A 25826-nucleotide genomic window follows, 5' to 3' on the forward strand; every position below is an offset into this window, starting at 1 on the left:
AAATCATAACCAAAGTAACATAACAGAGAAAAATATCGTTAAGGAAAACTAGGAACGGTTGTGAATACGGTTCAATATTACAAGGACTGACAATATAGTGTGTTTCAGTAGTGGTAACAAAACAATAATTCACTCTATAAACATAACAAATATAAGTTTAATTTGCTGTTACTACTGTGTGTTAACCATAAAGATGCTGCACGGGACAGGAAGAGCCTTCAGTTGCTGATTTGTTTTGGTACTTGTGGTCAAGTTCTCAAATTCAATAATTTAACTGGATTTCGTTTATTTTGCACGCTGTCAGCTGGAGACTCTTGATTGCATATGTGCCATAAATAAGTTACTTAAGAACAAAGTTAGGCGTTTAAAGAAACTTAGAAGTGCACCAAAAAGGGCGGGCTATTAACTCTACAGGGTCTAAAGGAGGTAAGAAAACAATGACTTGCAAACACTCTAAAAAAAAGACAGTGCGCTAACCTTGCTTAAGTTTTTCGCCGATTTTTTAATGCTATCTATTTTCAACAACTGCTCATCTGCTGCGCTTATCAGACCTTGAATAGCCGTGACGACTGTTAATTAGATATTCGAGTGTTTCATTGGGAAGATAGTTGTGTTGTGGAGTTTGTTTTCAGTATCAGTCAGCGAAATATGGATTATAAGTGTTTGGCGGTGTGATGTCATTGGGAGGTAACGTTTAGTTTTCGAGTAGTCAGTATTAGGTTCAGAAAAATATGGAAAAGAAATGAAACCGGTTAAAGTTTATCTCTATATATTAGGGACTGTTCTTAATTTCATAGTGCAAGTGATCTTAAAAGAAGAGCCTATTTAAATTGGTAATCAAAACCAAACACTTCTGTTAGAAGATAGTACTATTGTAATGATAGCTGTTGTCATAGTCTCATAATGAAAAAAAAAACATAAATATTTTGAAAAATATCCAAAAAATGCCCTTTTTGTGAAATCTCTTATTTTATCGCTTTTTTGCTTGTGTTGGTATTAAACTTTCTCTAAATCATAAGTGTTACTGAAGCGAAGTTATCAAACCCATCTGTTCCGGACTAATAAGCGCCGCCTTGAAGAATTGGAGTGCGAAGAGGTGAAGCAGCAGTATCGTTCTCAAGAAACGTGTAAGTTCGATAAAAAACTTAACGCGTGCCTCACGTACGAACGTGAGGAGAAAGATGGAAGTAGAACTACGATGAATACCTGAACTGCGCAGAGGTTGAAACCAAGGCAGCAGGAAGCATGGATTCGTCGGTACGGCGGATGAGGGAGACGTGCCAACCCTTATAGTAAGTAAAGTTAAAGATGCGTCAGGTTGGCTACTTGTCTGTACCGATTTATAGCCATAATCTGGATTACAGAGCAGTTATCGGTGGAGTGGAAATAGAGATTAATATGCACATTATCGAGCGATAACTTTTCTTAACGAAGGCTATAAAGTGGTTTCTCAGATTATCTCTCGTTATCGGACTCGTTCGAAACACGCAGAGGACTTGGCAAAAGTGTGACGATCAACAGAGATGAGTTCGAGGTGGTTGGTGAATTTGTGTACCTTGAATCATTGGTAACGTTGGATAACAACTGCAGCAGAGAAATTTGAAGACGTATCATTGCCGGAATTTGTGCTTAATACCGACTCCACAAGACAGCTAAACTTATCCAAATATGGAATACCATCTTTGGCACTTCCTCCGGGAGGTTGCCGAGTTTTTTGGATGTGGCGATGGCTCATCAGTGGGCTCTGTACAAAAAAAAACACATATTTGCAAGTAGCTCTGAACACCAAGTAAGCCTCTAAGTACGTTCCAAAGCCGCCACTTTAGCCGGCGGAAGTATGCACAGTTGAACGTTTCCTGTCTTTTGCCGATTTGGCTGTGAACACGGTAACCCCATGAAGGACCGTGTCAACCCTTGAATTGCTCTCACTGCTTGCAAAGATCACCATGTGATCACAAAGATGACTACTTACGGCGAAGGAAGATAGCGGCAACAAAATGGAGAATATCTCCGACAATACCGTAACACAGGTTAAAGCATCAAAATGTGAGAATGGAAACGCGTTTTCGAGAAACGGATAGCTACAACGTTCGCCAGTAGCACAGCAGAAGACACCAGCAAGTAGCAGCAGGGCGTTACAAGGGGAAAATTTTAGACTCCAAGGAGGACTAGGGTTTCAAACTCAATCGTTCACACTGGAATCGAGCAGCAGCATTTGCCAGGAAGGCCTAACGAGGAATTCGATGGAGATAGAGGTCAAAAAGAAGGTCAGTGAACTCTACGAGTACACGAAGGGCAGAGCTAATTTGTATCACAAGATTAGAAATCAAGTGATGTGAAAAATCCGCCATAAGTGCAGCAGAAAACGAACATAAAGCGCTTAAAATGACAACCGAGGCAGCCGAAAAGGCACTACAAAATGCTGATTGATTGATTGATTTGACTTTATTAACGAGATTTTTAGCCCTGGGCTAGTTCATCTCGGGACCAACGGCTTTACTTCCCTTCCGAAGGAAGTCGTCACTATAACTTTTTACGTCATAAGTGACTATGTCGGGGATGGGATTCGATCCCAGGTCCTCGGCGTGAGAGGCGAGTGTTCTAACCACTACACCAGGTCCGTCCCCTACAAAATGCTGAACAAACAGTTGCTGACACGCCTAAAACCCCTAAAGCACATGCCAACAAGCCGTCGAAGAAGCGTGAAAGAAGCTCTCCAGGAGAAGAAGCGGGCTCTAAGAACAAAGAAACGAGCAGGGCTGAACGGAGCAGGAAACGATAAAGAAAGTGGAAAACCGTCAGGAGCCAGAAGAACAGAGGGGAGGAAACCAGGGGGGAATACGCAACGAGGTACGCCTACCGTTCTTGTTTTGTGAGTGTGTTAGTGTGGCTCACAACGCTGCTAGACATCCCGTTGGTTGTGTATTGAAAATCATTAGCGTTTGCTGCTTGATTTGGCCCGCGTTTTCGACCTGTGCTGTTTGGGCCGGCCCGCGTGAGAGATGATTGTTAAGCAAGCTTCGTTCGTAGTTGACAGCCGCATACCCACCTTAGAAGAAACACGGCGAAGGAAGTGAAAAGAAAAAGAAGGGTACAAAGAAAGTGACAAGTCACCCGCGGCGTGAGTAGTCGAAGGCGAATGCAATACTTGTTAAGGCAAACGACCAAACCACATACCAAAGACAAATTAAAGACCTCCATGTCCCTTGCAGTTGCCCAAAGTTTTATGACACATAAGGTAATCTAGAATGCCGTGAAAAGTGTACTGCGATCTGTCAAACTTGGGTACCTTTTGCACTACCGAGGGACCAAATGCAGTACTAGAAAAGGTACCCAATCTGAGCCCGAGTGTGACGGACCTGCACATACACAGCGATTCTACGTAAAGTCAGAGATGATCCGAAACTGAAATACCTCGAAGAGAACGTGGTCAGAACGAGGCGTACTCAGAGAGGAGAAATGCTCTTCGAGCTGAAGCACGATCCCGTGACTCGCCCTACCAGGAGTTGATTGCTGAGTCGTTGGCAAACGAGGCAACCGTTAAAGCTTTAACTCAGGAGGCAGCGGTTGAGTGTAGATATCTGGACGAAATCACATCCAATGATGATCTGCAACAAGAGTTGCGATCACAGTGCGATATTGGAGATGTGGCCATGACAATCCGACTTTAAAAGTCGTACGATGGCACACAGTTAGCGACGATTCGGCTACCTTTGAAAATTGGAAAGTCAGTTTGCCCGCTGAGACTCGTCTCAGGCCACCGATGAGGTGCTTCAAGTGCATGGACCTTAGACATCAGGCAGTAATCTGTAATGGGCCGGACAGATCCAAGTTTTGCAGGAAAAGCGGGGAGAAAGGCACTTCAGGAAAGATTGCACGAAATTACTAAAGCCTTTACTCTGTAAACCGATGAAAGGAAACGCCCATGTAACGGGCGGCTTTGTCCTGCGTATAAAAAGGCGATCGCATCACTACAGTAGTGGAGTTTACGCAGATCAACTTGAATCATTGCGACACCGTACAGCAACTGTTGTGGCAGTCATCAACGGAAGCAGTGCGGCGTTGTCATTATAGCTGAGCCGTATCGAATACCGCTCGATAATGCCAACTGGGTGGCGGACAGCATCCAAGAAGTGTTTTCTAGCACCAAAGAAGGATTCGTGATCGCAAAGGTCAATGCTTTCTACGCGAGCAGCTGCTACGCTCCTTCAAAGTGGACGCTCGATGAATTCAGGTGGATGTAAGAGGAATTGACCAATGAGCTCAGAAGCCAGTACTAATTGGAATAGATTTCAATGCTTGGGCTGTGGAATGGGATAGCAGGGTAACCAATGCTAGATTTACAGCCTGCTGGAGGCCCTGATATAGCTAGATCTCCAAATGTGTAATGAAGGTACCGTTAGCACATTCAAGAAATACGGACGAGAATCGATCATCGATCTTACAAGGTGTAGCCCATCGTTGGCGGGCAAAATGAACTGAAGGGTAAGTGAGGTGTATGCCCATAGCGATCACCAAGCAATCCGCTTAACCTTTGGCTACGCTGAGAAACACGACTATTGTGCAGCACTGAAAGACGAAGGACCTTTTTGTCGAGAACACTTCGTTTCTTCAGCGATTTCCTGGATCTTGATGCGGTGGAGCTGACATGGACGGTGATCAGGGCGTGTGACATAACAATGCCACGAAAACGGAAGCCACCAGACAATCGGCATCCCGTAAACTGATGGAGGAGTGCAGAGTGCTCTTCGCGCTGCTTGTCTTAAGGCCAGGAGATGATATCAGAGAGCGAGATACGAAAAAGTCCGAGAAGAGCGGAGAATTGTATTCCAACAAGCCATTACGGCTTTCAAACGAGAGTTTGAGCTGAGCAAGTCCAACTGCTTCGAAGAACTGTGCCGAGAAGGAGATGCTAATTCCAAGAATGCCTACCGAGTGATAATGGCAAAAATCAAGGGCCCGTCGACGCCGGTCGATACGTATGCGGCCACCTCGAGAGTCATCGTCGAGGATCTTCTCCCAAAGTATGACTCTACTATGTAGCCGGCAACACTATATGGCAATGAAGTGGAAGGAAATGCCGAAGCTCGTCAAATCTCCAACGATGAGCTTATAGCAACGGTGAAAGCACTTTGGCTGAACAAGGCCTCGGGTTCTTCCGTCCGTGCTACTTAAAGCAGCGGCCCTTGCGTATCCAGTTTTGTTTAGGAAGGTTATGCAGAAATGCCTGGAAATAGGACTATTTTCAGAAATATGGAAAATTCAGAAACTGGAGCTGTTGTTGAAGCCAGGAAAACCGCTCGGGGATCCAGGATCATGTAGGCCTATATGTTTACTGGGTATACTCGGTAAACTTTTGAAACGGGTTATCCCCAACAGAATGATGAATGAATTTTCCGAAAATGAAAGACGACGGTGGACGCAATTCGGACAGTACGGGAGAGGGCCGAGACATTGAAACAAAAGCGTAGAATGAACCGTTACTGTGTCATGGTCACGATAGATGTGAGGAACGCGTTCAACAGCGCCAGCACAGAATGCGAGTTGCCGACAACTCGTGCTAGATTTTGAAGAGCTACTTCCAAAACCGACGCCGGCCCAAATCAATTAAGAATAACGGCTGGAGTTCCACAAAGTTTCATGCTGGGTCCAACGCTGTGGAATGCAATGGTCCCATCGCTGGAGCTATCCAAGGGGGTCGAGATCATCGGCTTCGCCGATGACGTTGTCCTGACGGTAATAGGTGAGACGCAGGAAGAAGTAGAAACACTGGGAACGGAGGCAATTGGTCTGGTCGAAGATTTGATGGAGGGAGTCAAGCTGAAGATAGCCCATCACAAAAAAGTAGGTGCTACTAGTTAGCAACTGCAAAGCAGTTAGGCACGGCGAGATCTCTGTCGGAGGGCATGCCATAGCATCACAGCGAAAGCTGAAACATCTGGGCGTAATGCTAGACGATCGGCTGAATTTCAACAGCCACGTCGAAGCAGTAAGAGGCGTCTTCTGGCTGGCGTATCAACATCGCTACTAAGATACGCCAGCCTAAAGCCTAAATCGGGAGAAGCTAAACAGCAAGTTAAGCAACAAGTGGTGAGCGCGTACTATATATCGGAAGCGGCATGCATGATCGCTGGGATGATCCAGATCTGCATCGTCCTCTTCGAAGACATCGACTGCTATCAGCGAAGAGAAACCAGGCGGACGAGATTGTTGGCAAGAGCTCGTTCGCTGGCTAAGTGGCAGCACGAATGGGATGCTTTCGACAATGGAAGGTAGACTCATAGGTTCATCCCGAATCTATCAGCCGGGACAGGGAGCACGAAGAAGTGAACTTCCACGTGACGCAGCTTCAATAGCCACGTATAAGACACGCTGTGACACGTGAGTAAGCGAGGCACAACACAGACAGATACGATATTAGAAATCGTGATGCATATAATCAAATTGTGTAACATGTAAACATCTTAAATAATATAAAACTTGCTCAAAAATAGATTTAAGAAATGCTGAACATATAGTATATTTTAACTTTCAAGGTAAGTAATATTTCCCATCAACGTTTTTTTTTTCATACTCTGGTAGGTAAAACATTTTCGAGTAAAATATTTACATAGCAGTTGCTTTCTTGACAAATGTCAAAAAGTTTTATATTTACGTTTCCAACACAATACTCCTCAATTTTCACTAATGTTATGTTTTTTTTTCGAATATTTCATTGGAGCATAGAATATTTCGTACACACAACAAATAATCATTTTCAGGATGTGAATTACAATGGACTAAAACGCAGAATTCCAAGCTATTAAACAACTCTTCATCATAATTATTTTCACTATCAGAAATAAATAAAATCGGATGGCTTCATATCTCTAACAAAGGGACAAAAAAGGGGGACAACAAAAACAAAACAAATTCAGCTAACCTGGCCCTTTGGGATGGCACCCATATTGGCGATTATTTTGGCCATGGCCTGTTCCGTTTCGTCCAGTTTCCTGCGCAACAGATCGAGTTCCATCAGTTGCTCACTACTGTCCGAGGCGACGGCGGCGACGACGTCAGCAGTGCCCGCAGCGTTACGCGATTGAATCAAAGCGGAGCTATTGCTATTGTTACCACTACTACCACTAGGACTATAGTTAACTAGATTCAGAGTAAGAAATTTAGGATTAGTAACGTTGCTGACACTGGTCGGTACTTGGTCAATGATGGTCGCCCTACTGCTGCTACTGCTGATGCCAATGCTGATTGCTTCGGGAGATTGTTCCAAGCTTGTGCTGGTGGTGCTGAATGAAGAGGTGATGGGCTCGTTAGAGCTGGTGTCGTGCTGAGCAGCGTCTTTTTGCGTTCCTTCAACTACAGCAAAATTTAGATTGCTAATTGGTGCATCCCTAACAATCGAATCATCTTCCTTTTCATTCTCTGATGAGTTTGCATCGCCAGCGGGAGATGAATATGGCAATGTGGTTGGAGGTGATTGAATCGAGGGAGATTCGGGTTGATTAGTATCAGATGCCGTGATCAATTGATTAATGCTATTGTTAGCTTCGGTTGGACAGGAACTACTGGCAGGGACCGTTAACGTAGCGCTGCTCGTCGCCGAAACTATTTCTTCGCATACCAGACCTTCGACCACCTTTGCGGCAGAAGAAGCTAACTTTTCTGGTTCACTTACAATCTCTGCTGGGGCTTTGTCTAGAGCTACATCTTGGGTACACACCTCTGATGGAATGGCATGCATGATCTTTTCCGTAATAATGTGATCAACAATGGATTCAATTTCAGTCGCCACAGCTGTAGCTTCAGTCAAGGTGCGCTCAACTAGTGCTTCTTGGGCCACTTGGTCAAGTTTTTCTTTCGTATCCCCTACCTGTTCGAAGGTTGCTTCAGTTATTTCCTGGCTAGCATTAGTAGATTCTACATCTTCCTGATTTTCCATAATAATATCCAATACTGGAGCAGCCGCTTCTGAAGTGCAGACTGGACTAGAAACACATTCTTCAATTACCTCCGAAATCATTTCAGAAGTGTCTGGTTTTTCGACTTCGACCTTAACTACAAATTCCTCACTAGCTCTACCTTCATCTGTAGCTACCACAGTTTCGTCATGAACTTCTTCAATGCTCGGTCCTTGTGCGGAGGATTCTGCTTTTGGTTGTTTACTTGATGATTCTTCTGACAGTTCAGAAGGCTCGCAAGTGGAAACAACTTCAACTGATGTTTCATCCTCACTTAGGATGACAGGTTCTGTAGACATCACATGATGTACTGTTTCAGTTGTAATTATATTCTCTGAAACAATAGGATCGGCAGTCTGCTCCACACTATCTTCTTCTTTTGCTTCAACCTCACAGCCAGTCGACAGAACCTTATCCTCACTTTTCACAGTATTCGATAGATCATCCAGCTTTTCTACGTCATCTGATGCAGCAATCGTCTCATTGACTCCTCTCATTGCTGTGGTAGGCTGTTGTTGTTCATCTGATGTTTCATTTTCTAATAGAACTGCTTCTTCAATTTCATATTTCTTCAAGTCATCATTTGTTTCAGCGTTTAGAATGGTAGAATTCGTTGCATCCAAGTTACTCTCTCCAATTAACTCATTCGTCTGTTCAATATTGTTTTGCTCTGAGGTTGAAATAGTAACGTTTTCTTTAACTTCCATTATGGTATCTTTTGTGTCATTCAGTACTTCTGTTTGCACAACAGTTGCTTCATCTGTTACATGAGCTGGCACATCATCTGAAACCTCACTTGCATGTTCAACATTGGTCAATTCTAAGACCGGAACAGCATCCGAAGTATCTATCACAAGAATTTCTTTAGCTTCTGGCGAGGCGTTGTCTTCATTATCAATGACTTCTAGCTGTTGAGCAACCGGTTCATCGTTCGTAGGAGCTGATGCTTCATCAACTATTTTCAGTTCGCTAGTCTGTTCAATAATGTTTTTGTCTGATGCTGTAGCGGCATCGACATCCTCAACTACATGAGTATCGTTGACTTCAGTATCAGTATTCTTTGCTTCAGATAGTTCATCTGGTTGTTCTACAGTTCGTTCAACTTTTACAGCATCATCCACTTCTTACATTACCCCGAAAACCATTACCCCGAATAGTAAATTACCCCGAAAACAAGTTCCCCTAATACGACACTTCCCCGAAAATCAGTGATGCACTTCAAGAAATTCTTCAAGGAAGCTCGCGAATTTGAGCCTGAAAGTTTTCGACTTAGTAACTACTACTATTCCTATTAGTGATTTTTTATTCAATCATCGGCTGTTCTTTCGAGGTTGTATAATGGAAGTGTAAAAATTTTAATCAATGATTTTCTCTTCATAGAGTTATAGGCTGTTCTTTCGAGTTGTACCGTTTGAGTTGAAGTCTGAGCGACAGCGGTAAAAAAAATCGACTGACAAAATTGTCTTGAGCGAAATTCAAAGTTGACAGTGACTTCAAAAAATAAATGAAAATAAGCCCCTGTATTACTTGTCTGTATTACATCTTGTCAGTATTACAATTTCCAACAAGAGATTTGTCCTTCTTTTAGTTATCGGCTATTCTTTCGGAAGTTGCACTTGCAAAGTGATTGTTGGCATCACAGTTATTGACGCTTTCAACAGTGGTTTTTTCTTCTTTTATCATAGGCTGTTCTTTAGCGATGTACTTTTGGAATAGTGGTCAGTTTAATATCAGTTATCATTTTCATCTGACATTTTTCAAACCATAGTCTAATGACATTTTAGAATATGTTGAACTCGCATTGCCTCCAGCAATATAAAAATATAATTATGCATTACCGAATAATATAACGCTTTTGAAAGAGGGCGGGAAAGGTCTCTAATATTAACATGTCAGCATTATCATCAGTTCGAAAAATGATTTATTGCTGTGAACACAATCATTCTCACAAAATCAAGTACACGCCTGTGAGTAAAATTTGGGTTCTCACTTGGCTCATGAAGAATAGCTGTTGATTAAAAGAATAATAAAAATCTTTGATAACATGAAGAACATGAATTCAAATGAAAATCAATATTCTATGAAATAGGTATATGGGATTCATTTGTCGGATCTTCAATTTTTCGTGCTTTAAGTCGTCAACTTAAGCATCATCCCTCTTCTATTACCTTCTGCTCAGTTGGTACACTTGGTTCAACTTCCAAATCCGTTGAAACATTTTCAGTTGCACCAAGCTCTGGTTGATCTTCAACAACTTCTTGCTTGGCCTCAGCACTTGGTTCAGCATCCAAAACGGTTGTAATGATTTCGGTTGCGACAATCTCTTGCGCGACTGACTCAGTAGTTGGAGGCAACCTTGTTCTTCTACTGCAGAAGCAGTAGTAACAATCTCTGGGGTTGTGATTACTTCTACACCTGGAATTTCCAGGTTTATTTCTTCTGAAGCCACCAGAATAGTTTCGCTCACATCTCAGCGTCCTTTGTTACTGGTAGTTCCTCAGCAACTGTTTCAAAAGTTTGAGATTCATTACTATCTTGAGCTTCATTTACAATTGGTTCCAGTTCATTTATATCTGCAGCCTCCCCATCAACTACTTTGTGTTCAAGAGATTCAGTTAGTGTTTCAACTTCTTTGGTAGCACTGTCAGAAACATTTTCCAGTTCTGGCTCTTTCAAGTCTTCAACTGTTCCAGTTTGTTCATCTGATCCCACATCAGCGCTCGTAGATTCTATTTGTACAAATGCAGAAGATTCCAGAATTGGCTCTTCTTTCGGCACCTCACCGGGACTGTCGGAAAAAGATTCTTCTGTACCAACTTGTTCGGTTACATCCGTTTCGGTGGTAACATCAGTTTCAATTTTCAAAGTTTCATCCTCATTACAAGCATCAACTGATGGAACAGCTTCCACAGAGGCGTCGGCCTCTACTGCAACTGCAGTTTGTTCTTCCACCGGAGCATCTGTAGTTGTTTCGGGTGCGACTGTATCAAGTTTATTTTCCGTAGTCTCCTTAAGTTCAGTGACAGCTTTCGTTTCTTCTACATCTGGAGCCACTAATTCTACAGTAGCTTCACAAAGTTTATTCTCCGTAGTCTCTTTAAATGCAGTGACATCTTTCGTTTCTTTTACATCTGGAGCCACTAATTCTACAGTTGCTTCAGATGAAGTTATTTCCAAAACGGAGCTTTCAAATGGAGCTTCGGAAGCTTCTGGAGCGGCTTGCACTTCGAAAAGGGATTCCTGAACAACCGTACAATCTGGCAAAGTTGTGTCCTCAATAGTCATTGATGTTTCACAGGTGCTTAATTCAGGCGATACCGATAATGTTTCCACAGCTTCAGAAGATTCATCGTTTTTCAACTCAGCAGAAGCCTCTTCAACTGTGATTTCCTGCTCTACCACACTCATGTGCTCAGGCAAGTTGATTTCAGTCGAAACTTTGCAATCTCTTGCTTCGATAGATTGATTTTCGTGATCAACGCCCACATGTTCGGATGAGGTATCTTGGTGAGCTTCTTCTTGAACTAGAATCTCATCTGCTGACTCAGACTCTACTACTTCAGATTTGATCGGCTCCTCACTGAGACTTGTCGCTTCTCCTTCAGATTGTTCATTAACACTGATCGTTTCAGTTGCCTCTAATTCAACTTCATCTTGAGGAACCTCTTCGACAATTTGTTCTTGTGGGGCTGAATCGTGAGCCATTTCTTCTACAGCCTGCTCAACTGGTTCTTCGATCTTAACACCTTCTTTCAAATCTGTAAATGTGGTTTCTATGATTGAAGGTTCGACAGAAGCTTCCGATGAATGTATGTTTTCCTGGTTCTCTTCATTAATATGCGCATTATCGGTTATATTGTCTAATGTTATGTGTTGATCAACTGAAACAGCAACTTCAGCGTTATCAACTGGAAGTTTGACGTCACCTGATGATTCTACAACTGTTTCTTTTATTACGATCACATTATCTTCAACAATCTGCCGAGTTTCCTGCTCAAATGGCTGAGATTCTTCAGTAATATCAGATGTCAGTTGATCAGTATCATTCTCTGAAGGCAACGTATTTTCTGGAGCTGAACCAAGCGCTTCAGCACAAACCGCACTGACTTGCTCGATAGAAACAGACTCAACAACCTCTTCGACTACCGGTGTCGATGCCGCTACGTTGCTTGCTTCCCCATCAGATACATAGCGATTGATTACTTCACCATCAACTAGCTTTTGTGTGGCCGGGTCATAACTTGGCAACTCGTATGAATCCAAGGCTACTTTTTCATTTGCTATTTCTTCTGCTTGTTCCAAAACTTCGTTCACAAGCTCCTCAGCAATTGATCTGACCTCTATCTCTTCGGCTTGCTCAGCGATTGTTTCCTCCATTTTCGCTGCCAGTACTTTGATTGCCATTTCTTCGGTGTCGAGCGATTCATCTGAAGTTGTTGTTTTCTCAGTCTCCGATGATGGAATTTCTTCTGAAACCTGTTCTTCAAGGTCCTCAACTTTGGAAGTATCAACAACCACTTCATCAGCAAAAGTAACACCCTTTACGTTCTCAGTTTCTACAGTTTCAGTTTCAGTTGGTGTTAATACAGTTTCAGTGTCAGTTGGTGTTTCCTGAGTTATTTCTTTTTCGTCATCTACCGTTTCCAATCCTTCCGACGCTGTTGCATCAACTTCGCATTCTTGAGTTGGTTCCGTTACCTCACTTATTGGACTCTCAGCTATTTGTTCTTCGTTCGAAATCTGTTGTGGTTCCTCATGACCAGCACTTGAATGAAGCACTTCTTTCAGCACTTGAATAACTTCATCAGCAGTGGCCTCATCATCTACAGGTATCTCTACTTCTTGCTCCATCTCAATTTCGGTTGATTTTGTTGTTTCTACGGTCTCCTCTTCAACTCCCTCAACGGCAACTTCTTGCGCCGGTGTGAGTTTCTCGGAATCTTCAAGTGGTTCAGACATCTTATCTTCGACCTCAATAGCCTCAGGTTCATTTGGAACAGTGATATTTTCTTCAATTGTGTCCACGATAACTTCTTTCAAGGTCTTTTCTTTGAAAACTGGCTCTTCAGAGGACAGAGTTTCAGAGATTGATACTTCGATGCTAGTTTCTAATTCTGGTACCAGTTCAATCGGACTTTCTGATAATTTTTCATCACAGATTTTATTACTATCGAATGTGAAAATATTTTCCTGTTCCGACGCTTCAACGTTTTCAGGTTTTGATGTTACTTCTATTGATTCTGATACTTTAACAGTTTGTTCTGTTTCTGAAACATTTTGGCATACGGTTATTTCTGAATTGGTCTCGATATCCTGCTTTAATTCTGACAATTCATCAGAAATTAATTGAGGGCCGTTGTCAGCAAATGTTACTTCTTTTGTTTCAGATGATTCAGCAACTGCATTTGTGTCAAGTACTGGCTCATGACAGATCACAATGTCTTCCGTCACTGGAGTTTCTTCAACAGTTTCTGCTTCTTCGATCGGTTCTTCAACAGACACCGAAGGCTGATCTATTTTCATGTTTTCTTCCACAGTAGCAGAATCTTCAACATATTTCACAAACTGTTCGATTTCTTCTATCCCGTCAAGTTCTGCTGCAAGCACAGCAGCTTCCGCTTGTTCCACTACCATTTCTACCAATTCAACAGCCGCGGCTTCGGCTGCTTCGTTGATCTTGCTCTCTGCTTCCTGTAGAACTTCGTCTACTACTTGACTAGCTACTCGCTCAATAACTTTACTGGTCGATTCCTCTTCGTTCAGTTGTACAATTTTCTGTACTACGATTCCATCAACTACCTTTTCGGTAGCAGGATCGTATTCGGGTTGTACGCATTCATCGTCATTTGTCGCTTCACTTGCGCTACTAGCTTCGCTCTTGTCCTGCTCTACTGGAGTGGTGATTTCAGTCACCTGCTCCTCCGCTACGCTTGAGTCTGTCGTTGCAGGACGTGATTCCGATTGGGCAGCCAGCTGCTGATAATCAACGCTGATTTCTGCCTGCACCGAGTGATTGAAGCTAGCGCTTGCGCTGCCATTGGACACTGGTCCCACTGAAGCTGGTGCACCGTTCTCTCCGTTAGCGATCGGTTGTCCTAAAAAGAAACAGGGATGGATATCCAACGGAAAATGAAAACTAAACAAACAACAAACAATGGGGTTGTAAAGGACTTCAAACGAGGTAATATTAAGGATTGCAATAAAACATATTAATGGGTTAGTAATAGAAAGCAAAAGTATGTGAACTATTACAGAAGGACACACATTACGAAACACAACAATAAAAATCAGTTCGATTTTTTCCCTGGAATTTACTAAGAATTCTCAAAGTACATATTACATGGATCTATCCAACCATCTACCATGACAGGAACTCATCTAATCCAGGAATTCCATGTGAATTTTTGTCGATAACCCACAGATATTCTTTCAAGACTTCATAAGAGTAGTTCAGTGATCGGACCTTAACTTCCGCTACACTTAATTCATGGTATGAGGCTTACCTAGAAATGAATGGTCCATGAGTTAGAATATAAACATAACCGCAAACGAATCCTAAGGTATTTGTAACATTTGACAAATGTAGGCATTAAGGAAATGGTGTATAAAGTTTGCGTTCTACATCAATACGAGTAAACACTAAAATTTGTTTAGAACGGACCGATGCACGAGTTCACTAATCTGACGTTTGAAGCCAAATTCATTCGCTTCCATGGACCGATGCACGAGTTCACTAATCTGACGTATGAGCGGTGCCAAATTCACTCGTTGCCATGGTCACGTAAATAACACGGCACCGCTCAAACGTCAACGGGTGAAATCGTGCACTGGTCCATTGTCAAGTAAATAAAACGGCACCGCTCAAACATCTAATAATGAAATCGTGCTTTGGTCCATACAAAGGCTTCACAAATATTTAAGGCGAAGTAGGCCGTCATTGAAATTTTTACGATGATTGTGACTGATTCGTCGATCGATCGTGAATTAAAGAAAATAACTTGGGTTTGCACTGACATATCTGAAAAAGTATCAGCATACTTTCTGCATGTAATCGCTTGTGGTGATACTTTTCTGAATCAATATTACCGTTTTGTCTCAAATTCCGAACAGACTCATATTCCGAACACTCAGTTTTTGTATGGCGATTTGGTTGAAATATTTCGCTGAAATATGTCACCGAATAACAAGGAAATGGCAGTCAATTGCAAATCAATTTTCACGTTTCCAATATAATTTTTACCGCGGGATTAGTGATGATTCTCTAGTTCGAGACCAGTAGAACAAGCTCAGATAAATTTATTTGCGAAATTATTCATTTGAATACGATTTATTCGGGCTGATCGGAATTCGAATCAAAGTGTTCGGAATATGAGACAGTATGAACAGTATGTTCGGCATTTGAATCAAAATGTTGTTCCATTCTTTTACGTAAAAACACTACGAAAATAAATTAAATCAACATTATTATTGGTACACCCAACAGCTAACCGTTAGACTTTGCGAAGCAATTGAAATTTACACAAATATCAGCCAATTTATGCTAATCAGATGCATTTGAAGTCACAGTTGGCCTTAAGTGTTCGGAATATGAGTCAAATGACGGGCTACTTAGCCTTAAGGTCGTTCGCATTTCCGAAGTGATCAAACTCAATCCTCATGATAAATATTGATTCGGAAAACCATCACTTTATATGGTTACATGCACAACGGTCAGATGATTTTGTTTTGGTCAAAATCATATTCATTTCTTGTTGTTCACAAAGAAAGGGATATGAATATAAATAAAAATCAATAGCAGTTTGCCAACACACAGCTATTTATAGGTATTCAAGTTTTTAAATTGTGAAAACATCGAAAAACACCTGGAAATTTTAATTACATTTATTTGAATTTTGACGGCTCTGCCATTCGAATGTGCAGTTTTCCAGTGATAGTTGATGCGAGGTTCCCTTGACTTTTGGGAGCTCACAATCTAAGTCAGCTGTCTCCCCTCTCTCAGATGCATACTAATTTCAATGATAGCCTACTTTGCCTTGACTGAAGCTCTAATTTTGTACGGCTGATCTCGCATGTTGTGTAAACAGTTAGAAGATGATTATAATAGTTCATATTATGCAAGTTTGTTATAAGACCCATGAATTTTCTGAATGTAACTGTCATGCGATTACATTTTACAATGTCACTTGGTATTTTTTATTAGGGAAGACGGGATAATATGCGCTCCCTGAGAAAACAATCAATTCTCGCGTTGAGTATCATACAGACGTAGGGGGCTGAGGGCAAGAACGACACCTTAAGATATATAGGTTCAAATCATGGTTGATTACCACAAATTTTGAAGATTATGCCAGTGTAGGGGCAAGCTCACCTCTTGTTCTAAATGATGTTATCGATAGATTTCAAAAATATAAGAAACACATGATGATTTGAGATTTTTGAAAATGTCCCTTCTTATGAGGTTTTTAAACGAGGCACAGGGCAAGAGTGCCACTCGTATGGGGCAAGCAGACCGCCAGAGCAAAATGCCACAAATTTTGTATATTATTATTTTCCCGCCTAAACGATAAATTATAGAGTAAGTAAAGATTAAAACTGAGGGATAGAAGTTGACTTATAGTAAAAAAGTTATTTTACGAAATTAATTTAGTTCTCATCTAATTTGACTGTAACAATAACAGTAAAAATTTTCAGAAATCATTTTGAAGGTCCAAAATGGTTTATTTTGATATTATTTAGTAGGAAACATTGATTTAATCCAATATTAAACAAGGAAAATAAAAGTTCATTTGATTTTATATGAGAAAATTGTGGTGTCCCTCTTGCCCCATAAGACTTACTGTTTTTATATATGTAAAACTTAATGTCAAAAGGACTTTTTCGAAAAAATTTCCTCACAGCTATATTAAACATTGAAAATCATCAATACTGTGCGGAAAAATCAATATGTTTTGTATTTATTGGGAGTCAAACCTTGTTTTCCAATCATACATTCCTATAATATTTCGCATTTTTCGCGTTGGTGAGTTAAAGACATTTTTCTATTTTTTTGTACTAAACATTTTCAACTGTAATATTTACACAACCCTCAATTAGTACTCAATATATTCTTATCCTGAGTTTAACATCAAAAAATTGATTTGAAAATACGTGAAATTAGAGGTGGCACTATTGCCCCGGGTGTCGCTCTTGCCCCATGCCACGGTGCCCCGACAGACCGTTATTATGTAAAAAAAATGTCCATCAAATCTGAGTACAGGGCTCGATTCCTGAGGTCATTCTGCATCTCTGGGCCATTTTTTTAAAAAATCCCTAGGCGGAATCTCGAGAAATCTTGATTTGAAAATTTGAATTAAAAAATTCGATATAAACCATATTGAAATTAGGCAATAGCACTGAACAACCCTACAAAAACGCTCAAAAAATTGGCCAAACTGTTCTCAACTAGTATGTAATTGTTACTATTGTTATAATTAGAAATATTTACAACTGACTTAACTTACCGGAGTGGCTTGAGTATGTTTTTTTTATAGTTTAATTGTTTCAGTTTAATTTATTGTTTTATTTCTACGTTAAACCGATTGAAATAATACAAAATAATAAATTTACAATTAATAATGTTGTGATTTCGATAGAACAGGGATCTTAGAATGAATGTGACATAATAAAAGTCCGGAGATAAGCCATGTGATTACTGTTATAGTCGATTAGAGAAAGTATCAAACATTTGTTTAAAATCTGCAATGATTTGGTTGCTTTGGTACGCTCACGTCATTATCAGAATAAACTTAAGCGGACGTATTTTACGGAGCCGCTGATCCCCACCTGAATGATGTTACTTTTTATTCCGGCATTCGCACTTAATGACCATCACATTGAAGTTTGCCTATTTTATTCGCTCCTGTTCTTAACCTTTTAGTCGTCGCGCGGTTCGCCACCGTCAGAACCACCACGCTGCTGCAGTGAGCAAAAAGCGAGCTTTTTCACCAGTGTTGTACAAAATACAACAGCGCGACGAATGAAGTGTTAAATAAACACGGTTAGGGAGCCAAGAATCAACATTTTATACAGGGAAAATTAACAATGATGTTTCATTTGGGCATGCTTGCATCACAGATGTATATGCTAGAACAAAAATTTTCTGAAAACCTGTGTAAATATCCAAATTGAAACTCCTTGCAATCACTAGCGCCGCCACACAGCGAATTGCGTCAATAAGTGGTGAATATCAGTATCGTGAAATATTTCATGTTCACTACTGACATCGTCATGGGAATTTAGCGATGATAGCGCCATCACGATGTTGCTACTTGTGTTGCCATTGAAAATTACCATTAATTGTATTATATCACACGTCACAAGCGTTCTATGGCTCTTCAACAACTTCAACTGCATCCCTATCAAGCACTGCCTCTGCCCCGACACAACTGAACCTCAATAGAGAAACCCTGCTCTACTGCATTGCGATCGATTCCAATGAAGTCATCAAGAAGTATATGCGACAAAACGCAATACTGAACAGTAAATTCGAAAACTCATCTCCTTTTCATTGCATGGAATTTTACAAAAAAAAAGGCAGGCACCTCGTCTACAATTCTTACACTTAATTGTATTTATCAGCTTAATCAGCATTCCCTGTTTATGTTAAGATATAACCATCTTTTTATAACTTGTGCCACAGCTAGATTTTCGTGACTGAGTCGAACGTATCCTAGAAATCAATAAACAGATTGACAATTCTATTAAAACAAAGTAAATGGCTGCAGGTATATATAATGGAAGTTAAAAGCTTAATAATACTTATTCGAGATTTGTTTGAAGTTGTTAAAGACTTTGATAATCTTTGAACACTTGTGACATATAACAATAATGTTTTCCGTGTTGTAAAAATCATGTTTTGACTGAGAATGTAGAACAGGAATGTAAAATTTTGAGGGCAATACTCGATGGAAAACTAGACGTAAGCATCAAGAGTAGTACCAGATGTACAAAGAAGCAAATTTTATATGGCAAAATAAATACGGCAGACTTAAGTGGGTTGGTCACTTTGTGTGATAGTCGAAAAATAAGTTGTAAATAAATAATATTGAGCATTGAGTGATTCACGTTTATCGAACAAAACATCAATATCATATTGAAATTTATTTCTTAGATTTGAATCTAGTTAACTAAGCTTACTGGTTTGAGTCATGTAAAAACATACTTAAGCACTCTGGTAAGTTAAGTCAGTTGTTAATATTTCTAATTTTAACAACGGTAACAATTATATACTAGATGCGAACAGTTTGGCCAACTTTTTTGAACGTTTTTGTTGTTTTTTTTCCAGTGCCATTGCGTATATGGTTTATATCGAAATTTTTAGTCTAAAACTTCAAATCAAGATTTCTCGAGATTCCGCCTAGGGATTTTTTTTAAAATTGGCCCAGAGATGCAGAATGACCTCAGAAATCAAGCCCTGTACTCAGATTTGATGGACAATTTTTTTACATAATAACGGTCTGTCGGGGCACCGTGCATGCCCCTCTTTCGATTATTAGTACACGAAGTTCAATCGATTTTGGTAACATTCTACGATGCAACATGATGAAGGACAATGAGTTTTTCCTACTAAATCGAAAATAGCAGTCGAAAACAGTCGCCCAGTCAAGTAATCGGCTAAAGACGAAATCGATGAAGAGAAATCGATCATTGCAGTTACGCCCTTATGATACTGAACGCGAGAATTTCACTTGTGAGTTTCGTCAAAAATGGTATTCTTGTTGTGTTTACAGGAAAGCCACATAAATATGCTCGCAATTACTGATAACGTCTTTGGGTAAAGGCAATCATGTCTAAAAAATTTAATAAAATATGAAATTATCGGATTTTTTGAGGTATATTATTACCGTTAGGTCCTAAATCTCAAACATAACTCATATTACAAGCACTCGACTTTTTATAGCGATTTTTCAAGAAAATCAGTAAATTTTTTTTCACAGTTTGAGCAATTCATCTCGGTCATGAATTACTTGAGAAATTGATCCTGTTAGCTCTGTCGGGGTTCTGCCATGAAAAACTCCATAAAACCCTTAGAAGATTACTACAAAAAAAAAATAAACCTGTGATTAATCTGAAAGAATTTGCATCACGTAGTAAATACAACAAAGTCTGATTCGGGAACGGCCGATTGTAGGGATATCCTTTTCGTGTCCTTTAAAGTGTAAAATTACTGTTTTTGTTCCATACATCTAAACACATATTTGTGTCGTTTTATCACTTACAGCACTCAGTCACAGTATGACTTACGTGTACAGTAAATTTCATTATTTTTAAGGGTGCAAGACATTTTTCTGGGCGAATTATTTATTGATTCTTTGATGAAACACTTTGATAAACTATTTTAGAGATAATTGGAGAAATTTGAAACTTATCCCTGGAAGCAATGTTGATGGAACCAATCTTGAGAGTCGTTAGAGGAACTGTATGAACTTCTTATATCCCGTGTCATTAACTGGACGAGGTGAAATTGTTGGTCAATAGGGACGCTACTTATAAAATTTTCAAAAATTTTCCAAACAAGATTTTTCTAAATCGTTTATACACACTAAAATAATCTAAACATTCAAAGTAACTTATTGTTAAAAAAACTGATCTGAAATTGCATTTCAGTTCTAGTCATAAATGCTGTAAACCCAAAAACACATTCTTGTAACTTTCAGTTATTCCCAGTGATGAATTTTAAACTGAACGTGAGCCAAAAGTGAATTAAATGCGTTCTTATTTTGCACGTGAACGCAGTAAACACTGAACTCGTGTGCAAGATTCTGACACTGCTCACGAACGGCCCGTTTACTTTAAAATGCACAATGAAGCACAAAACCTAAAACAACTACTTTAAACTTCATGGAACTCATAACACGCACAATGTTTTGGAACTTTGAATGTTCCTTGGGTGTCCGGCCATTTGGCCGAACGCCGTTTGGCCGAATGTCGTTTGGCCGAACGCCATTTGGCCGAATGCTATTTGGCCGAACGGGTCATTTGGCCGAATGCCGTTTGGCCGAATTACGAAAAAAAAATTATCAAATTACTGCAACACTTATGTGTTAGATTCTTAGGTGTTACCCAATAATTGATCAGCTAATTAATTTACGGGACGTCATGTTTGTCACTATATAAGTGCTCCAAGAAAATGATAAAATTTACTTGCTCATTTAGGACTAAGTTGTGAACTCCACTCATTGCATCAAGACTCAAAGCTCATGGTTGTTTCATCTGGGTGGGGCTACCAACGGTATGATAGGGTTCCAATTTTTTAATGATTTCATTACAAGTTTTTCCTTCTTTTAAGCATAGGCTATTCTTCCGAGTTATACTGGTTTCGTTACTATTGGCAATAATTCAGTTTATATTTTAATTGGGAATTTTACCTTCTTTAAATCATTGGCAGTTCTTTGTAGTTATACTAATATAAAAATTGTTTGCATCGCACTTGCTTAAATTTTCATAAGAGATTTTTCCTTCTTTTGATCATAGGCTGTTCTCTCTGTTTCTCCTCCAATATTAGGATTATAACGTGTGAACAGAGCTCTGCACCGTTGCTTGCGTATAGCAGTAAACCGATTGACTCGGTGAACAATTACGTGGAAAAAGCTCACAGTTTCTCCGTTGTGAAAAGAAGAAGCCAAAATTTGCGGTTACTAGAATTATATACTTAATACGATTCGAGGGATCAAAGCAATCCAGTCCTGCAGCAGGACTAATAAGTCGTGAACCGTTTTAGTTACTGTCAAAAGCCGACTACAAACACAATGCAAAAACTTCTGCTGGCAGCTATTACCGCTAACAGAAAAGTGAATATTTGCTTACATTTAGGATGTTCTTCTTTCAGCACTGACTGTTTGTTGAACTAACATCAAAGATGTGAATATCAATGATCATTAACCTTATTTAAAAATAAGTTGAATAAGTTCTTTTAAATTCAGCTTCGAACTCACTACAATAACATGCTAACTGTAATTCACTATTATTTCCTATTTCGGCCAAACGGCATTCGGCCAAATGACATTCGGCCAAATGACCCTTTCGGCCAAATGGCGTTCGGCCAAACGGCATTCGGCCAAATGACCCGGAACCGTTCCTTGACATCTTTTGTAAATCATTCTGCTTTTAAATATGTTTAAAATTTGCTATTAAAACAATTTTCCCTTCGCGTTCAATTTTTTAGCTCCTCTGGGTTCAAAGTTTTGAACTGATCAATGTTCAAGCCTACTTGATCCCTCGTTTAAAAATTTGAACTAGAACGCAAGCTGAACGCGTTCAAATGCAACACTGGTTATGCCATCACATAATTTAATTTTCAATAATAAACGACTAAAATTTACACCATACATTAGGGTGTCAATGCTAGTAATGGACCCCTTAGTAGCTGAAATTCATTCTCGATGCCTTTCCGCAATGATATCTCAGGCAAATATACGTTTTGTGGAGTCTAATAACAAGTTCAATGTCTTTACTTCATAGTACGCCCATGAAACATACAAAATCATACGATTTTCCCAGAGAAATATATATTTGGAAAACTGTTGTCCGAATGCCTATTATGGACCCTCCCGGGTTATTCGATAAAGATGATAGTGTAAATCAGTATAACTAAAAAGTATGATGCTGAAAGGAGGCTGTATTTGGTTCAGTTTTGCAATTCAAAATAAATTTTCAGTTGGATACTTAAATATTTATAAAGGCCTTTGAGCCTTCAAGCTTAGGGTAGAGGTTGAAGTATTTTTTTAGTAGGCTTGAGTTTTTGCGAAAATCACGTGGCTCTTCTAATACAGTAGTTCAAAATTGTGAATCTCATCAAGTAGCCTATGTTGGGTACATGAATTTCCTAAATCAGTAGTGTCATTGAAGGCTGTAAATGCGGGAAATGCAGCGGGAAATAGAACATTTTTCTACAGTAGTTTTGAGTTGCCATTAGCAACGGGTGTTTTGCTATATTCAAGGCATTTTGCCTACAGCAGCGATAAGCGTGAGTTTCACTGGCTCCGCTGACTGTGATTTGCTACGCTTGCCTACTGTAATGTGAATTTCAGAACTTTTCACAGCTCTGCTAACGTCAAAAGATCTCTTTTAAGACTTTTCGATGATTATTTTTTCTTAGGTAGTCCACTATTAGCACCGGCACCCTACATACCCTGTGTTTCAATTTATGAATTCTTCGATAAGGCACCATCCATATATGACGTAGTATTTTGTTGGTGAGCAGAGAGTCTGTGATTTTGTGACGAACCTTGTGGGAAAATAAGCTATGATGGGTAGGGGCAACGTCATTTTTGGACGGTCCCTAAGTGTTGTTTCACCTAAGTGTCTATAAAGATTTCCACGACGAATAAATACTTTTTTCAATTTCTTAGAAGTCCAGAACGTTTTTGTAGCTTTTTTGAATAGTTTTATTTAAGATATTTTGACTGATTTTTATTGTTGCCATCTGTTAAATAAGTACAATTGAGTTAGTGAAAATTTTAAGAATAAAGTTAGTGCAGTTGAGACTAAATTTTTATCATGTGTTAGGTAAAAGCATTTAAAAAAAATAGTTATTTTTCCGCCAAAAAAAACTGCGTTGGTAACAATTTCATTATCATACTAGCAATTTGAAGAAACTTTTTAGAGAACGATTTAAACTTAAAAGCTTATGTTCAATTATTTTATGCGATGAACTAATGATGAGAAAGCACCAACAAACATACACCCACAATTCAAAACGAACTTGCATTCGATTAGACTTGGAACTACAGATTATTACGGGTCAGACGGAGAGGGTCCACAAAAGGGTTCACACTTTCAATTTATAGCTTATCGCAATCTACTCTGGCTTACGTTAATCACATTACTTCCGGCAGTCATAGTCAAACGTAGCCTCTAATAACTTTCGCATCACGGCTGCGATAACCCTGCGCAACGACGCTCGGTGTTCGTAACTTTTCCGAAAGGACATTTCTAGATATTTTTTTCCGTAACAAAATTATAACATTCAAAAATGATATCACTGTACTCTCTGTTGTCTAAAAATAAAACAAGCAATGTGGAATAAAAACATTTCATGCCTCGTTGAGCTTGGCTTTAACGAGACGGTCCCCACATTGTAGTACGGTTCGGTTTTCTTGTACTATCTAAGGTATCGACTAATGTCAGTAGATATAAGGAGAACGGTTACGCCAGTGTTCAATGAGCGCGTGGGTGGGTAGTTGATCGCAAATGCGTATTAATCTTGAAATGTCTTTATATGTCGTTTGTTTTTCTATTCTTCTTTGAATATTCAAATGAAAACAAAACTGCAATCGAATGCATGATTCATCTTACTTGCGCTGTGATCTTTCCAGGCTAAATGGAGCGGTTGCATGTGCGTGGAGGAAAATATGTTTTTTTGGTTATTGATTGAGCGATGCCCGAAAATGATTTTCTTCGAAAGTCATATGATATGTATATTGAAGTCTTGTGTGAGCGCTTGACTGTATTAGAGGGATGCATCTTATGCCGATGATAGCATTTGGCAGTTAATATAGATTTGTGCAATATGACCTGCCTGAGTGAAGGAATAAAAATGATATGGAAATACGTACCTAGCTTAGTGGTTCCACTGTCTGGTCGCTTCATGTAGGGCTGGTCTGGTGCGGTAAAGACCTCGTTCCTGAAGGTAGTGTCTGGTTTAATCTCTGGGTAAGGCGTGGCTGGCGTTTTCTTAAATATGAGCTGTTTTCACCAGAAAGAAAAGTGAATGTTAATGATAATGCATAAATCAACTTCGCTCCTAACGCGTAAATTCCATTTCTAGTTCTTGTAGGGAAAGCGCTCTAATTTTCGACGCACAAGACTTCTGTATCACTTCGCACTGTTATACAAGGTATACAGCATCGATAGATAGGTCGAAAACGAGTGACAAGCCGAAAGCTAAAGCTCTTACCCTACTAGAATACATTGAGCAAGTGCCAAACACCGGTTCCCGGCAGAGTGCTTACTTTCAGTATTGTGTAGATGAAGAATGAAACAATACCGATGGTATAGAGTGGCATTATGAAACCCATTGAGTTGGCGGATTTTGTAGACTGATGCGATCCAGCTCCCATAGGCGGGCGCATACCAGGTATGGGACCGGGCTGCAATGAAAAAGATAGAATGGTTGTGCAAGGATTCCATTAGTATTTTAGAAGGTTGCGGTGGGATGCTGTGGTAATGGTGCCGAATGATTTATGAATGGTAGTGAATATTGAACTACTCTTCTACAACATAAACACAGATTGCTCTTATATTCACCGTTAACACAAACAGACGTAATGCCTAGAGCACTTCTCTTCATCTTTTAGTTCATATCTTGATCACCAGTGTCATAAAATACAGTTTTATTAACAAGACCTACAGACATCGCTAATGTAAAACGTTAAGCAGTATGACAACTTATGTTTGCATCTGATTATATATTAAAAAAGGAATAATTTCATCTGGACAAGAATGTTCTTGTCCAGATGAAATTATTCCTTTCCTAATATATAATCAGATGCAAATATAAGTTGTCATACTGCTTAACGTTTTACATTAGCGATGTCTGTAGGTCTTGTTAATAAAACTGTATTTTATGACACATTTTATAACCAAACCAAACCAAATAATGTTTTAATGTTCATTAAAACATTATTTGGTTTGGTTTGGTTATTCTAAATGGCAAACCTCCTTTAACCCTCTAATACCCAACCCCGCCGGGCTGCACTTTGGAATTTTGTGTAATTTTTCGTAGCTCAGAAATAAAAATGATTTTATTTTTGGCTTAAACCTTGGCTCAAATTACACATTTAATAAGGAAACATTTTTATGAGTTATGAGACTTTTTTGTATTTTTGAAAA

The 25826-nt window shown here is 39.6% G+C and overlaps 1 protein-coding gene across 14 annotated transcripts in view; it reads right to left on the minus strand.

Annotated features, from left to right (window-relative positions):
* LOC5564765 (titin) overlaps positions 1–25826 on the minus strand; it is a 117706-nt gene that overhangs the window by 7043 nt on the left and 84837 nt on the right. For 8 of the 14 annotated variants that reach the window (XM_021843042.1, XM_021843046.1, XM_021843045.1 and 5 more), the window contains 3 exons: positions 24947–25084; positions 24551–24680; positions 10272–14050 (listed from right to left, as the gene is read on the minus strand). In XM_021843042.1, coding sequence (XP_021698734.1) covers positions 10419–14050; positions 24551–24680; positions 24947–25084 — 3900 coding nt within the window. In that variant the 3' untranslated portion in view covers positions 10272–10418. Of the gene's footprint in view, positions 1–477; positions 570–6922; positions 7141–7195; positions 7354–10271; positions 14051–24290; positions 24312–24550; positions 24681–24946; positions 25085–25826 lie in introns of those variants that run through there. The other 6 variants (XM_021843052.1, XM_021843051.1, XM_021843049.1 and 3 more) reach the window with 6 other exon arrangements.

The sequence above is a fragment of the Aedes aegypti genome, chromosome 2 (genome assembly GCF_002204515.2).
Source record: "Aedes aegypti strain LVP_AGWG chromosome 2, AaegL5.0 Primary Assembly, whole genome shotgun sequence".
NCBI lineage: Eukaryota > Metazoa > Arthropoda > Insecta > Diptera > Culicidae > Aedes > Aedes aegypti.